This window comes from Miscanthus floridulus, unplaced genomic scaffold (genome assembly GCF_019320115.1).
Source record: "Miscanthus floridulus cultivar M001 unplaced genomic scaffold, ASM1932011v1 fs_427_1_2, whole genome shotgun sequence".
Classification (NCBI taxonomy): Eukaryota; Viridiplantae; Streptophyta; class Magnoliopsida; order Poales; family Poaceae; genus Miscanthus; species Miscanthus floridulus.
In genome coordinates, this window is record NW_027096733.1 from 18,585 (window position 1) to 34,179 (window position 15,595).

The 15,595-nt window shown below is 46.0% G+C and overlaps 1 protein-coding gene across 1 annotated transcript; it reads left to right on the forward strand.

Moving 5' to 3' along the window:
• Positions 1-496: 496 nt before the first annotated feature.
• Positions 497-3,904, forward strand: LOC136531729 (CBL-interacting protein kinase 24-like). The gene is made up of 8 exons (XM_066524383.1): positions 497-643; positions 766-855; positions 1,209-1,331; positions 1,443-1,562; positions 2,879-2,995; positions 3,091-3,147; positions 3,235-3,309; positions 3,552-3,904. Exons 1-8 carry the CDS (start codon positions 590-592, stop codon positions 3,645-3,647), a joined length of 732 nt encoding a protein of 243 aa, XP_066380480.1. The 5' UTR covers positions 497-589; the 3' UTR covers positions 3,648-3,904.
• The last annotated feature ends 11,691 nt before the right edge of the window (positions 3,905-15,595 follow it).

The window sequence follows — 15,595 nt, forward strand, 5'->3', positions numbered from 1 at the left end:
TCAGGGATTCTGTAAGTATTGTCTCCACCCGGCGGGTGATAAAGACTAGATCATGGGCATGATCTATTTTCTCTTATCTGAATGCTTTTGCGGTCTGTGATCAGCAAACCAGTATGTGTATTTGAACTCGGTGTGTGAGTTAAACTATTTGCTTCCGCATGTTTACAAGACTTGTTTTGTAATAACAATGACTCTGTGATGATGTAACCTATTTGCGAACGTATGCGAAATGTTTGTAACGTACGATATGTTATGTTGAATTACTGTGATCTTGGTTGTATGCAAGTTGGTTTGAAATCCTTCGAGATTTCGGTTGACTACCGGGTTTATATGGGCTCAAGTTCGAGAATTTGATCGTTTCGGCGATTGTTTTTGTACTTGTGCTCTTATAAATTGGTCGGTTCTGTGACAGTTGTGTCTGTCACTGTCCTTATCTTTGACATCATTTTCAGATAAAATTATGAGTGTCTCAGTACATATAATATTCTATATACTCTAACTTGGATCACTATTTTAGGTGCTAGGTAGCAATGGATATGACGGATCTGCAGCAGACATTTGGTCACGTGGTGTCATTCTTTATGTTTTAATGGCTGGTTACCTTCCCTTTGAGGAGAATGACCTTCCAAGTTTGTATGAAAAGGTATCAGCTTCTTTTCAAGTGTGAAATTTTGAATATCTCCCTGTCTCCTAAAATTGTTGATTTGCACAGTTACTTGGCTCATCTAACACTGAAACCCCTCTCCTCATCTTTTGTATTTCAAGATAACCGCAGCTCAGTACTCATGCCCATATTGGTTCTCTCCAGGAGCCAAGTCATTGATCCAGAGAATACTTGACCCAAATCCAAGAACTGTAAGTAAAAGCACAAACTTGTTTCATTTCATCTTCTAGTATTTTGATTCTAAACAATGTTTTTCGTGTAACTTTAAGCTTTCAGAAGATGTTGATCATCAGTTACTCTTTGTTACTTTCGGCCTATAGTGTGCGAAACTCTTTACAAGTATTTTATCATATATTTGTTTATATTGATGTTCTAACATGTGTTTGGGAAACCCCATATACAAAATCAATATAAGAACTTTCCACAAAAAAATATATACATTTATTGCAAAGCATCTTTTACCTAATATGTAGCATTCCAGTCATCTGTATTCACAAATAAATTGATGGCATCAGTTTCTCTTGTCTCTGCGCTTTCTTTCCAGAGAATCACTATTGAAGAAATAAGAGCAGACCCATGGTTTGAGAAGAACTATGTAGCTATTAGACGTGGTGAAGATGAAAATGTCAGCCTGGATGATGTTCAAGCTGTTTTTGACAATATTGAGGTTTGTGAGAAATTGGTCAGAGTCACCAGAAAGATCCCTATGGTTCTATTGTCCATTTGAAGTTGTTTTTCCTTCTAATATTGATTTTATACTATGTTTCTTTTTTCTCAGGACAAGTATGTATCTGAGGAAGTAACTCACAAGGATGGTGGTCCTCTTATGATGAATGCCTTTGAGATGACTACACTATCTCAAGGTTTGGATCTCTCAGCATTGTTTGATAGGCAACAGGTACTTTGCAACTCTTTTTACTCAGCATAGTGGACCATTGTCATGGGCATACTTTAGATAACCCTGAACCCAAGCAGCACAACCTGATGTCTGGCAGCCGCGTCACACAGGAGACTCTAGGAATCTTGATATGTTTCTTACTTAATAAAAAGAGATACAATCCCATCCTTTTGTAGATGAGTTGTCTTGACCATTAAGAAACTAATATCTCAAATTAAGGGAATGAATGACTCAATCTAATTGTAGCACCCCATGTCCAAAATTTGCTTAAGGCCAGCTCCTCACCTGGAACGAGCCCACATACGCTATTATCTCTAAATAGAGCTACTGTCAACAGTGCCACCTGTTTTCTGCTTGAACACTCATTATCAGTGCACCGTTTCTAGCACTGTGGCTGCTACATCGGATGGACCCTAATGGGCCATACATGACAGCCATTTAACATTATGCTGTACTTAGCACACAATGAAGATTGAAGTGTTCGTGTGACAATCATGTGAAAAGTTTTGAATTTAACCTATTGGCTCCTTTTCCCATTAAGTAATATTTTATACCACTTCATCTGTGCTACCTGATGTTTTGCTGGTGTTTCCTACTCCCCCATTTTCCATAAAGTAGCCACAAGAAATAAAATAAACTCAGAGTATATTTCCTCTTTAACAAAGACGATGTAACCTGAGCTATTTTCCCTTCTCTTTTCCTGTTTGTTCTTGTATGGAAAGTTATTTAATTATCCTTTTTTTGCGAGTATTTAATTATCCTAATTGATCGATACAGATTCAACATTAAACAATTAATTGGGAACAGAGAAGAAACCTTGGCCCTGCTTATGTTGAAAACAAAATACTATGTGACAGACTGGGAATTCCATCTTACAACATTCGAGAACCGAGCTAACACTGTCACACATTTCAGTGACACAATAATAGACTTAAGCAACACTCAACTAACAGTTTTGAGCAACCAGGCATAGTTCAGTAGCAAAACTGAACCAAACAATTCAATATCTAATTAGAACAAGATTTAAGCAACTATTTCGTATTTAAAATTTTAAAACAACTTGTCCAGTGTCCAAAAGTATTTGCCTGCTGCAATTGACATCTCTATAGGAATCCGCAATTAATTCATGTAGCAGATATACTTTTCATTTTATCTATATGTAGACATTGATCCTATTGTGTTCTCTTCATTTGTTTCATTATCTCCTTAATACGCGGTCGGAATTTGCTGTACACATATCTCAATGCTTATGGATAACAGGTTTATTATTTGGTCTATCTAATGCCCCTTGCATCACATGGATTTTTTTTTTGTAGGAGTTTGTCAAGCGGCAAACACGTTTTGTCTCAAGAAAACCAGCTAAGACTATAGTAGCTACAATTGAAGTTGTTGCCGGGTCAATGGGTCTCAAGGTCCACTCCCAGAATTACAAGGTGCACTTGAAACGTTGCTTCAAAAAATATCTGCTGGATGAACGTTTAGCTTTTGTTTATCTCCATGTACTGATACATATTTACTAACTTTGCAGCTGCGGCTTGAAGGTGCAGCATTAAACAGAATGAGCCAATTTGCTGTTGTTCTAGAGGTGAAGTCATGCTGCGCATTAGTTGGTCACTTGTCTTTACAAAATGTTATGCAATCATTTTCATGCTTTGAAGTGCACTTGAATCAGGTTTTTGAAGTTGCTCCTTCTCTGTTCATGGTTGATGTTCGAAAGGTTGCCGGTGACACTCTGGAATACCACAGGGTCTGTTCTGTTTGTATCTGATCCTTTTACTAATCATGTCGTTGGGCATTAACTAAGTCTAGTTTAAATTATTTTTTTTTCATTCTGCGTTGTGATTTGAGAGTCTGTTCTGTTTGCATGCCATCCTTGCAGTAATCATGTTGCAGGGCATTAAATAAGTACTAGTCTACGTTTTTTCTCCATTATGCCTTGTGATTTGAGTCTTGTAATGATTGATAACTTGCATCTTAAACCAACTGCAGTTTTACAAGAACCTATGCAGCAAACTTGACAGCATAATCTGGAGGCCAACCGAAGTTTCTGCGAAATCTACGCTGCTGAGGTCGACAACTTGCTAGCCGAGCTCTAAGATACTGTAGTGGCACCGACAAGAGACGTGATACCTACCCGTCAGAAGAGGGGGAGCTTCTGTTAAATCTAGCATTGCTCGTGGACCTGGGATTCGTGATGGTTTTTGCAGCTGCTTTCGCAGGCGATGTATGTACCATAGCTGAGTCTTTATTAGATCAGACGAGGCAGCTTACTGCACCATGTGTATGTATATTTTAGAAATGCTATTGTAGATAGTCTGTATAGCTCTACTTGTGCAGCTGTATGTAGCGATTTTTTTTAATTTTAACACTTTTTGATAACTAATTTTAAATCTAACATTGTAAGTTTTTTTTTAAAAACTAAAACTTTTGGCTGCGCCTATTGCCCTGGTGCGGCCAAATGCCTGTGCCACGCCATAAATGGTGGCGCGGCAGAGGTCTGACGTGGCGACGACCGGTTTCGGTGACCGGCAGAGGTCTTTATGATCGTTAGTTCATGGAGCCTACGTATTTAAATAAACTATCTTTGATAGTACCTGTGAGGCTCCTTGGGTACCAAGTGGGGCACTACCTAGCTGAGACATGCCGATCTCGTCTTGCGGCCAATCGTCCCACTGGTCGTGCTGTCTGCGGAAGCCCGGGGGGTCGTCGTCATCGTCGTCCTCGTCATCCTCGGTTGCAGGGTCCTTCCCAGCGCTATGATATGGTGGTGTACGCACCGCGGAAGTGGCACCTGTCATCTGCTGAGAAGAGCCGGCTGGTGTCCTCAAAGAGGCTGAAGACGTGGCACCCGACCACGCCGGGAGTGGCGGTTCCTCATAAGGAGTGTCCATGCAGCTCAGCTTCTGAGCTAGCTTTCTGCAGCTCTTCTTCACCTTCTGCATAAATAGACGTTAAAGTTATTGCATTTCTCAAACGCATATACACTGACACAAACATTTTTGGAATGGACAAGTTTATGTTTACCTCCACAAAAGCCGCGAGAATGCCTAGCCCCAGTCCTCTAGACTCGTGAAGCCGGTACGCTGCTTCGTTGGATAGCCTCGACAATTGTGTCGCCTGGGTACAGAAACGCGGTTGAACAGTTTTAGTATACATACTTAATACCAAATGGATAACAAATTGTACCATTCAAGTATCTTACCACGTATCTTTGTAGCGGGGCTCTCTGTAGCTGTGTGTCCTCCCTAGTGGTAACATCGTACACATCTTCGATGACATCTTCCCCCGAATCCTCGTCAATCGCCACGTCAGTATACGAGTGCTTGATATGTGTCCTCGTAGACCTGTGAAGCTAGCGCAGGTACTCATCGAAGGTGTGCTGGTCGTGTGGAGGACCCGCATGGACCGGATGTCGTACCCTGTTCTGCCACAAATGGATGCGCGAGTTGTGTGTCACACGCCAATCCTTGGTCTTGTACCTCTTCCTACGGTCATACCTGCAACAAAACGATGTTAGTTGTACCACACACCTCTGGATTGTAGCATTGTTATTAATCGATAACGCACCCGTGCAATTCTTGGTTGGTGGAGTAAAGTGGTGGTGGGCAGCCTGTCATTCTTCCAAACTGTCTGTAGACCCGGATGGGCAAGTGAATCTCGACCACATGGAAGAAAATAAGAGGGACGTTGCAACGATACTCGTCTGACTCGTCCCTAGTGACAGGACTGAGATAGTCCTGGAGCTCCAGAGCATCCCAAGGACACCAATGCACCTGAAATTTTGTAATTGAGTTAGGTTGTGATATAGTGTAGATCGAACAAGACATATGTATGATAGTAAAGAGAGCGTAACATGGTGCTGTGTCAGGATGTCGAGACTGTTCGTGTACTCCCTGTACTTGCGCCACACATTCCCTCTAACTAACGCTGATTCTGTCCAGATATATAGAGCTGTAGGGAGTGTATCCTACCCGTTCCATCGCTGCATTGAACACGATAATGAATTAGCCATTAATAATGAATTCATATGTAACTGCCTCCAAGAATATAGTGAACCAAAGTACTTACCGGTAAACCATTATTAAGGGGCCTCCCAACGGGCCATCGTTCCCAACACCACACCTGAAGTAGGTACGAGCAACCCCCAAGGTTCGCATATCCTAAGGTGCGACGATAGGCAACGCATAGCTATCGATACGTCCATGCTAGGACTGCGCTGCCCTAGCTGTACGCCGCTATATTCTCCCATGACTATCATAGTATGTCAAGGAACATCGAGCTAATCGTGTTGCCCGAGGCGTCTAGGAAGAGGAAAGCACCAAGAAAGTGCCAGAGCCACACACGAGCGAACCTGTCGATCAGAGCCTCCTCAGCCTGTGGGTCCAAGTAATCAAAGCGCTCCATGATCCAGGATGACGAAACCTCAGAACTTTTCCTAAAATTAACCAAAGAAAATGAGACCCCATGGCTACAGGAAAGCAATGCAAGTATTAAATAGGCTTGAATTACTCACTTATTTTTCTTGGAAGCATCGTCGTCCGGTGGAAGAAAGCCAGTAAACTGAGCCACCAGCTCCCTCCAGTGATCGTTGTCAACTATCCCTGTCACTGGAAGCCCCCCCAACTGAAGGCCTAAAATAGCCTTAACGTCCTGCAACGTCAAGGTCATCTCACCACAAGGTAGGTGGAACATGTGGGTCTCAGGCCTCCACCTATTATAAAAATAGAACGACTGTTAGTTGCCTTAAATTTGTTAGAAGAAAGTTTACGTACATAGAATGCACCCGCACCTGTCTACAGCTACAGTAGTAGTAGTGCTGGGTCAAGGGGAAGAAGACCATGGTTGACAACATGGACAAGCTCGAGGAAGCCATCACGCCGTATGTACGGCGCATAACGCTCGTCCCACTGGTGCGCCCTGGTGTGCGTGTGGGGCCTCAAAGGAGGCAAGGCCACCTCTGCGTCATTGTCACTCAAGATGTGTGCTCGGTGCTAGTCGTCGTACTCCACCTCAAAAAATAGGGTACAACGGGTGCTGCGTGGGAGGAGTCATCCCGTTACGAATTAATAAACAAAGCGTTAGAGTATTCAAATTAACAAAATTTAAATTAACATTAGTAAGTTCACAAACAAATCACTAACCTAACTATCCTATATCCTTAAACCCAAAATCCTAACTATACTAGATAATAAATACATAATCAATCCCTAAAATACCTAAACCCTTTTGGGTTTAGAGTAAACTAGTATCTATACCCAAAATCCCTAACTAAATAACTAACTATAAACTAAATAATAAATACATAAACAATCTGTCAACGAAATATGGTCGACAGTCTACCTAGGGGTATGCCCAAGGTAGTAGATTGTCGGCAGACAGATGCGCAAGTCACAAACAAGACGGTGATGCAAGACAGACACGAGGTTTTATCCAGGTTCGGCCACCAAGAAGGCGTAATACCTACGTCATGCATCTGATTGTATTGCTGTATGTCAATGAGAGATGTTTTTTAGAGGGGTCCCATGCCCGCCTTATATAGTCCGGGGGTAGGGTTACAGATCTGGAAAATAATCCTAGCCAGTTACAATTGCCATAGATGGCCGGATAAGGGTTCCTATTCTAACCGACCAGGATCTTGCTTGATCGCCAAATCTGTCTTGATTCCTTACGCGGGACTCCGAATAGGTTGGCCGGGCCACGCGTCGTCTTTTGGTGGACCGGACCCTCTAATCTAGGCCAGCCCAAGCCTAGCCGTAAGGGTATAAGGGTTAATACCCCCACAGCTAGTCCCTGAGCACCATGTATTATGCTGCGACACGCCATTTTAACCTTCTCCGAACATTAAGGCTTGAGTTCTTGACATCTCTGACCACCGTATTCAACTAGAGAAGTAGGTTGTCCAAAGAATGTGTGGTGCTCTTAAGAAAAAAGAAAAAGATGTCCGTCCTGGGAAGTGTGCCCACTTGTATTTCTGAAAAGAAATGTAAGTGCGTCTTAAAGAGTAGCGTCCTTGATCATCAGAGGCATAGGGGTCGAAAAACAAACACATTCACCACAAGGTGAAGTGTGCCCACTTATTCCCTGAGCCTGGTAGTAGGTGACGTAGGCACGTGGTGCCAGGGTCCAAAAAGAATTCCCAGTTAAGTTGAGAACCCAATCGTCGAACAGGCGATACGAGATGCACCGGCAGGTGCATCGTACCGATGTAGTCCCCGAGCTTGCTGGAAGGTGAAGTATGAGCCTTGTAGCAAGGTCTAAATAAATGTCTCTCAACTGTATGTGAGTACAAATCACATGTAGCCAAGGAGAGTGGTCTCCGAGCAGTGGTTGGTATAGTTCCCGAGCACGATAGTAATCCTAACAATCAGTCAAAGCATAGGGGTCAATTAAATAAACACATTCACCGCTAGGTGAAGTGTGCCCACTTAGTCCCCGAGCCTAGTAATAGGTGACGCAGGCACGTGGTGCCAGGATCCAAAAAGAATTCCCAGTTAAGTTGAGAACCCAATCGTTGAACAGGCGATACGAGATGCACCGGCAGGTGCATCATACCGATGTAGTCCCCGAGCTTGCTGGAAGGCAAAGTATGAGCCTTGTAGCAAGGTCTAAATAAATGTCTCTCAACTATGTGTGAGTTCAAATCACATGTAGCCGAGGAGAGCGGTCTCCGAGCAGTGGTTGGGACAGTCCTCGAGCACGGTAGTGGTCGGAGCAATCCCCGAGCACGGTAGTGGTCGGAGCAGTCTCTGAGCACGGCAGTGGTCTGGGCAGTCCCCGAGCACGGGAATGGTCGGAGCAGTCTCTAAGCATGGCAGTGGTCTGAGCAGTCCCCAAGCACGGTAGTGGTTAGAGCAGTCCCTGAGCACGGTAGCGGTCGAAGCAGTCCCAGAGCACGGGAATGGTTGGAGTAGTCTTCGAGCACGGCAGTGGTCTAGGCAGTCCCCAAGCACAAAAGTGGTTGGAGCAGTCCCTGAGCATGGTAGCAGTCGGAGCAGTCCCTGAGCACGGCAGTGGTCTGGGCAGTCCCTGAGCATGAGACATAAAGCGAAGAATCAAACGCCGCTTGTACTACTCTTTGGTGTATTTATTTATCTTCTTACTCTGTCAAGTCCAATCTGACACGTCTGGACAAAAAAGTAGACGGGTATAGCATATCATACTGCCCTCTTACCCTTTCAAGCAAACAGTCGCTTAGCACCTGTAAGGAGGAGCATCAGTGTGGGCCCTCTCACACTAGCAACGAAGAGGCACGTACACTGGTAACGAGGAGCACGTTTATTGGCGTAGATATCAAGGTTGTGAAAACAACCGCATGCGGCGCGTGTGCACATCTCCCAAGAATCTTGGGCGGATGAAATGACAGAACTCTTGGTTATTTATAATATAGAACTGGTAAGTTACTTTTTACCGATCCCCATTACCATTCGCCACCGCAGCATTCTTCTTCCTCTTGCCAACCCTAATACCTCTGGGTTCATCACCAATCACCCTTCCACCATATCCACCTCCATCAGCAAGGGCGGATTCATGGCGAAGAGTGACGCCCAGAAGAAAGCCAGAGTCATGGCAAAGGAGTGGTGGAAGTCAAGAAACAATGAGCAAACCATCGAAGACCTCATCGCCATGGGGGTACTCCATAACAAGGCACTCGCAGGATGGCGCGCGCCAGAAGGAGAAAGGTAGCCCGATCCACAACTAGGTGAGATTGTGGTTTTCGAAGATTTCTTCAAGCGGGGTTTTGGGGTTCCAGTGCACCCTTTCCTTCAGGGGCTCTGTTTGTATTACGGGATTGGGATTTGCAATCTGCATCCCAACTTGATTCTTCTTGTCTCCACCTTCATCCATCTTTGCAAAGCATATGGTGGCTTCCAGCCCCATTTCGACCTCTTTCACCATCTTTTCTGTCTGTAGAAGAAAGGAAGCGGCGGCTCAAAGATAGCCGGAGGTGTGTACCTTAATCTGCGTGATGGGATGAAGGCCCAGTACCTACACTGCCCTTGGAACACATCTTTGGACGACTGGTACAAGAAGTGGTTCTACATCCATGAGGAGCCGAACATGATCACATTGTGCGACGTGGGGTTCATTCTAGAGAAGAAGAACAGCTGGTCAAAGAAGCCCAAACACTTGGAGTAGATCTCAGAACTTCTTGAGATGATCCCATGGAAGAAACTGGATGGTCCGAGCGTGGTTGGGAACTTCATCAGTCGAAGGATCCAGCCTTGCTAGAGGAGGGTACATCCCGACTACGAGTACCAAGGTAGCGCGGACCCAACTAGGACCAGGCAAGAGGCGCTTGACAAGATAGAAGTCAAAGCCAGGATTGGAGAGCTATTCAACTTAGCTGATCCAAATTATGTCAAGTTGAGCGACATTGAGCACGCCTTCAAGCTGGCCCAACCTCCCCCAAAGGTAAATTATGCTGCCTTATACCCATAGAGTTATGTTGTAACAAAAACTTACTGTGTTGTCGCCTCTATATTTTCTAGAGTAATGGTCGTGACAGAGCAGCAGTGTTCATGTCTCCACCCCCTGGTGTGGATTGGTTGCAAGTTGCCAGCCCAACCACCCAGACCAGCGCTAGGGTCAAAGACGTCGACTGGGCCGTACTCGGGGTTGGGGAGGAGGCAACGGCCAGGGCTGCTGGCAAGCGGCCGGCGGCTAGCAAGCATTGTCAAGCCATCTTCCCACTGTCAGATGATGAAACAGAGGATGCAGACATCTTCCGACTCATCCCTTGAAAGAGGAGGAGACAACTGGAGTCGACGGAGCAGGGTGGCTCCTCCGTGCCGGCAGGGATCACATCACCGACCACTGCAACGCAGAGGACAAGCGGCAAAGAGGTCGAGCACCAAGCCCCGGCACCAGTACTGGTCATGGAAAGAGACCCGATGGCGCCCATAGTGCACGTGGAGCAGGCGCGGACGAAAAGTCGTGCCTTTGCCACATCATTCCATGCTTCCAAGCTGTAAGTATTTGTAACCTTGATGTAAGCTTTCAATTTATATTGAATACTGTTGTCTTTTGAACTTATCTCTGATATATTAGGTCGGCATCCACCGAAAATCCCGACCAGCTAGCCGGGTGCGGCATAGCTTCACCAGCAATGGCAGAGAGATCTACCCAATAGCCAGCTATGGAGGAACCTATGGAAGAAAATCCACCAGAGTCTCAGCAGACGAGCGGACAGACGATAGTCCCCAAGCAGCTGGTTGAGAAGAGAGCCGAGCCAAGTACAAGTGCTCCGAGCACTAACCTAGCTAAGGGGGATACTTCGATGCCAAGGGGATCAGACAAAGCCGAGGAGCAGCAGCCGGAGGTGGCACAGAGCACGCTTGCAGATGCTACGGCTCGTGGGAAAGCCATAGTGATCGCAGAGACTACAAACTCTAGACAAGCGCCGCTACCTGAACAAGAGGCCAAAGAGGACTAAGTAGAAGAGGTCCTGGGCCATCCCCAAGACAAGCAACAACATGTATATGTGTCGCGCTGGCAGAATGACCAGTGGGTTATGCATGAGGAAATCCCAGAGGTCGAAGAGACCATGAAAGTTGAACGAGCGGCGAAATGTCTGGTGACGGAAGTCCAGGTATGTTTAGCTTGACCACTTGATCCTGCTATCTAGTCAAATTGTCTAATTTAGCTTTTTTACATGCAGGACTTGATGAAGACCGCAAGGTACCAAAAAAAGTGCTTCGACCAGATTGAGGGGATCACCGCAAGTAATAGAGAACTAGCGGTCGAGGTGGAACGCTTGAGCCACCAACTTGAAGCCGCCGACCAGGAGAGGATGGAGCAAGAGGCACAGAACCAAAACTTGGTCGTCCAGCTCAGTAACAAAGAGCAGGAAAAAACAAGTAAGTTGTCATTTTATCACAGCAAGTGCATGACACGTGTTGTTGCATTATTGGTAGTAACAGCTGCAGTGCAGGCTTAGAAGTCGAAGTAGTCCGTCTCCAAGAGGAGAATAGCCGTGTGGCCACAGAGTGTGGTCGCCTGAAGGAGGACAATGAGAAACTGGCACACGACCAGTCACAACTCCGGGACCGCACAACTAAGATGAAGGAGGAACTGAAAAGTAAGTGTTCTAGACCACCTTGCTCATTCTGTTGCCTGCCTTATCTTGTCATGGCATGACACTTTAATGTCTTGTGCGGTTTGCAGTTTTAAAAGTTAATGCCAAGAAGCATCTGGAAGCCATGATTAAAGATCATGATGGCTGGAAGGCGCGATGCCTAGAGATCACCGAGGATTGGGACACATGGAAGAACTGGTGCCAGGAGGTGGCAACTAGCATTTTGCCCGTCCTCGACCTTATCGACCCAGCGCTTACAGAGGAAGTGCCAAGGATGCCATAGCTCGGACTGGTCGAGAGATGCCAAAAGGCATGGGGATGGTTCCAAGAGTTCGTGAAGGAGGCAGGTGAGTACATAGGAGCACATGTGCTAAGCATGGTGCGTGTCGACTACCCCCTGATCGATCTCAAGCGCCTAGAGGCAGGGTACCCAAAGGAGGTAGATCCAAACAAGGCCGAGGAGCTTTGGATGACCCAGCTGGACCTGTCTTCAAAGATAATTGGCGACATTAACCTATGTGGAGGTGGGACAACACCTGTATAGGGTACGCCATCAACAAGTCAGCTAGAAAGGCCATCAATTGCGAGCCAACCGGCGAAACCTACGGTCTCGACCAGCTAGGCATCGGCGGGGCCGTCCTCTTTAGCTTGACTAGTACAAGAGTCCCCAAGACTCGAGCAGGATGTTGGGAGCAGCGAGCAGCGGGTGCCGTATGCCCCGACCAGCCAATAGGATAGGCTAGAGCTGTAGAAGAAGGACGTAGTTGTGTTATTGTAAACTTGGGCCTCTTCAGGTAAGCTTGTAATAACGTAACTGTATATCATCATAAGCTTGTTTGTTTTGTATAAAATGTATTTAAGCTTGAAACTCATGTTGGTGTAACTAAGTGAGAACATGTTAGCATTCTGTTTAGTTGTACCATTTTACTCGACACATCATCCTAAAAAGTTTGTACGGCCCTAATTTGCCATGTGGTCGGAGTGTGAGGTGCGTGACCTGTGCACACGTAGACGCGGACAAGTCAAACTAGGGGGGACCCTTCGATCACCCGTAGCATAGAAAGCGGATCCCATGCACGTGTTGGGAGGAACTGAAGATAGGGCCTGCTCCAAAAACCCTAGAAGGAATGGTGGTCGGCTTTGACTGGCTAAGTTAGAATAACCGTAAAATTCGAAGTGACACATCAGAGTGGTCGGAGAAATTATAATAGCTTTATTGAATTAAATCGAAAGTACAAGAGGAGTACATATCTCAGTAGTTAAGCATAGAAGCGTCTAAGCTTGTCGATATGCCATGAATTTGGTACGTCCGTACCATCCAGGTGAGCTAACCTGTAAGACGTTGGTTGTGTGACTTCCTTAATCATGAAGGGCCCCTCCCATGGGATTGCAAGTTTATGGACACCAGCCTAATTCATCTTCCATTTAGGACCAGGTCCCCGACCATGAAGAACCGCTCTTTAACGTTCTTGTTGTAGTACCTGCGCAAAACAGCAAGGTATTTGGCTGTACGTACGCAAGAATCGAGCCGCTTTTCTTCTGCACTATTCACTTCTAGCTCCTGTACTTCATTGACCTTGCCTTCGTTGAAGTTCTCTACCCATGCTGATCTGAAAGCTATATCTACTAGGAGGACTGCCTCAATACCGTAAACCATAAAGTATGGTGAGACGCCGGTGTTACGACTAGGCTGAGTTCTGAGGCCCCAGGCCACGGCTGGTAACTCTTTGAGCCATCTTCTGGGAGCCTTGTCATTTTCTCTGTACATCCTCTTCTTTAATGCATCCAAAATCATGCCATTGGCCCGCTCGACCTATCCATTAGCTCTAGGGTGCGCCACCGAGACGTATTTTACTACTATGCTCCTTTCATCGTAGAAGTCCCAAAAAGCGTTCCCGATGAACTGAGTACCCAGATCAGTGATGATGCTGTTGGGTATGCCAAAATGGTGGATGACCTGGTCAAGGAACGTGATAGCCTTTTCTGAGGATGCCTGTACCAAAGGCATGTATTCTATCCACTTAGAAAATTTGTTGATCAACACAAAGACACATGTAAATTTCCTAGGAGTCGGTTTGAAGGGCCCGATCATATCTAGTCCCCAGCATGCGAAGGGCTAAGAGGCTGGTATTGTCTGGATCTCATGTGCTAGTACGTGGATTCTCTTAGCGAAGAACTGACAACCCTCATAGTGGCGGACTAGCTTCTCTGTATCGGCTACTGCTGACGGCCAATAGAACCCTGCTCGGAAAGCCTTACCGACCAACATTCTTGAGGCCGCATGGTTGTCGCAAGAGCCAGAGTGGATTTGGTCCAGGAGATGTTCACCATCCTCCTAGGTTATACACTTCATCAAGATTTCCTCCTTTTCATTCTTGCGCCATAACTTGCCATCGACGAGCAGATACTGCTTACTACGACACATCAGGCACTCATTTTCTATCCGATTAGTATAACCACTGCCATCTATTAGGTACTTGATGAAAGGTATTCTCTAGTCGGACTCATGAGTGGTCGGAGGTGGTTCGGTGGTGCTCGACACCGAAACCGTAGCCACCAATTGCTAGTCAGGAGGCTTGTCGACCGTGGAATCTTCCTCTTCGATGGAAGGCGTGAGCAGGTCTTGGACGAATATGCCATGTGGGACTTTGGCTTGAGATGATCCTAACTTTGACAGCGCATCCGCTGCTTGATTTTTATCCCGGACCATGTGTGTGTACTCGATGCCATAGAACCTGTCTTCCAGCTTTCTGATCGATTTGTAGTATGCATCCATCTTTTTGCTGGCCGTGTCCCAGTCCTTGTTGAGTTGGTTGATGACCAGAGCCGAGTCTCTGTAGACATAGAGATGTTTAACACCGAGCTCAACCGCAATGCGCAAACCATGTAGGCATGCTTTGTACTCGGCGGCATTATTAGATACTGGGAAATAAATCCTGAGGACATATCGGAGCTGCTCCTTAGATGGTGACACGAAAAGGACTCCTGCTCCCACGCCATCGATGTTAAGAGAGCCATCGAAGTACATCTTCCAATACTCGTCGGACCCATGAGAGGCAGGCGTGCTTAAACATGTCCACTCAACGATGAAATTGATGAGTGCCTGAGACTTGATTGTAGTATGGCTTGCAAATTCCAAGGAGAAGGGGCATAGCTCCATCGCCCATTTGACGATGCGCCCGTTCGCATCCTTGTTGCTAATGATGTCTCGCAGAGGGTACTCAGTCATGACCACCACACGATATCCGTCGAAGTAATGTTTCAACTTTTGGGATGTTATCAGTATGGCGTAGATCAACTTCTGAATCTATGGGTACCTGGTCTTGGACTCATTGAGTACCTCACTGATGAAATAGATTGGTCGTTGTACCTTGTAGACGTGGCCGGGCTCGTCGTGCTCGACCACCATGGCCGTGGAGACCACTTGATTAGTAGCTGCAATGTAAAGCAGGAGTGTTTCATCTTCTCTGGGAGCAATGAGGACCGGAGGTGACGTAAGGTATTATTTCAGCTGTGTGAAGACAGCATCTGCTTCCTCCGTCCACTCAAACTTTTCGGATGCCTTGAGCAGTTTAAAAACAGTAATCCTTTTTCGCCTAATCTTGATATGAAATGGCTGAGGGCGGCCATGCATCCGGTAAGCTTCTAAACATCCTTCACCTTTTTGGGCGGCTTCATGTCCAAGACAGCTTTGATTTTCTCCGGGTTAGGGCGTATGCCATCGTGACTGACGACGTTGCCAAGTAGTATGCCAGAAGGAACACCAAAGATGCACTTTTTGGGGTTTAATTTCCACTGGAATGTGTTAAGGGATGCAAAGGTGCGTTCTAGGTTGTCAACAAGGGTATGTGCTTCCTTGGTTTTCACAACTATATCATCAACATAAGCCTCGACGAGGTCATCTTTTATCTCGTCTTTGAGGCAGGCCTATATAGTGCGTTGGTAGGTAGCCCCAGTG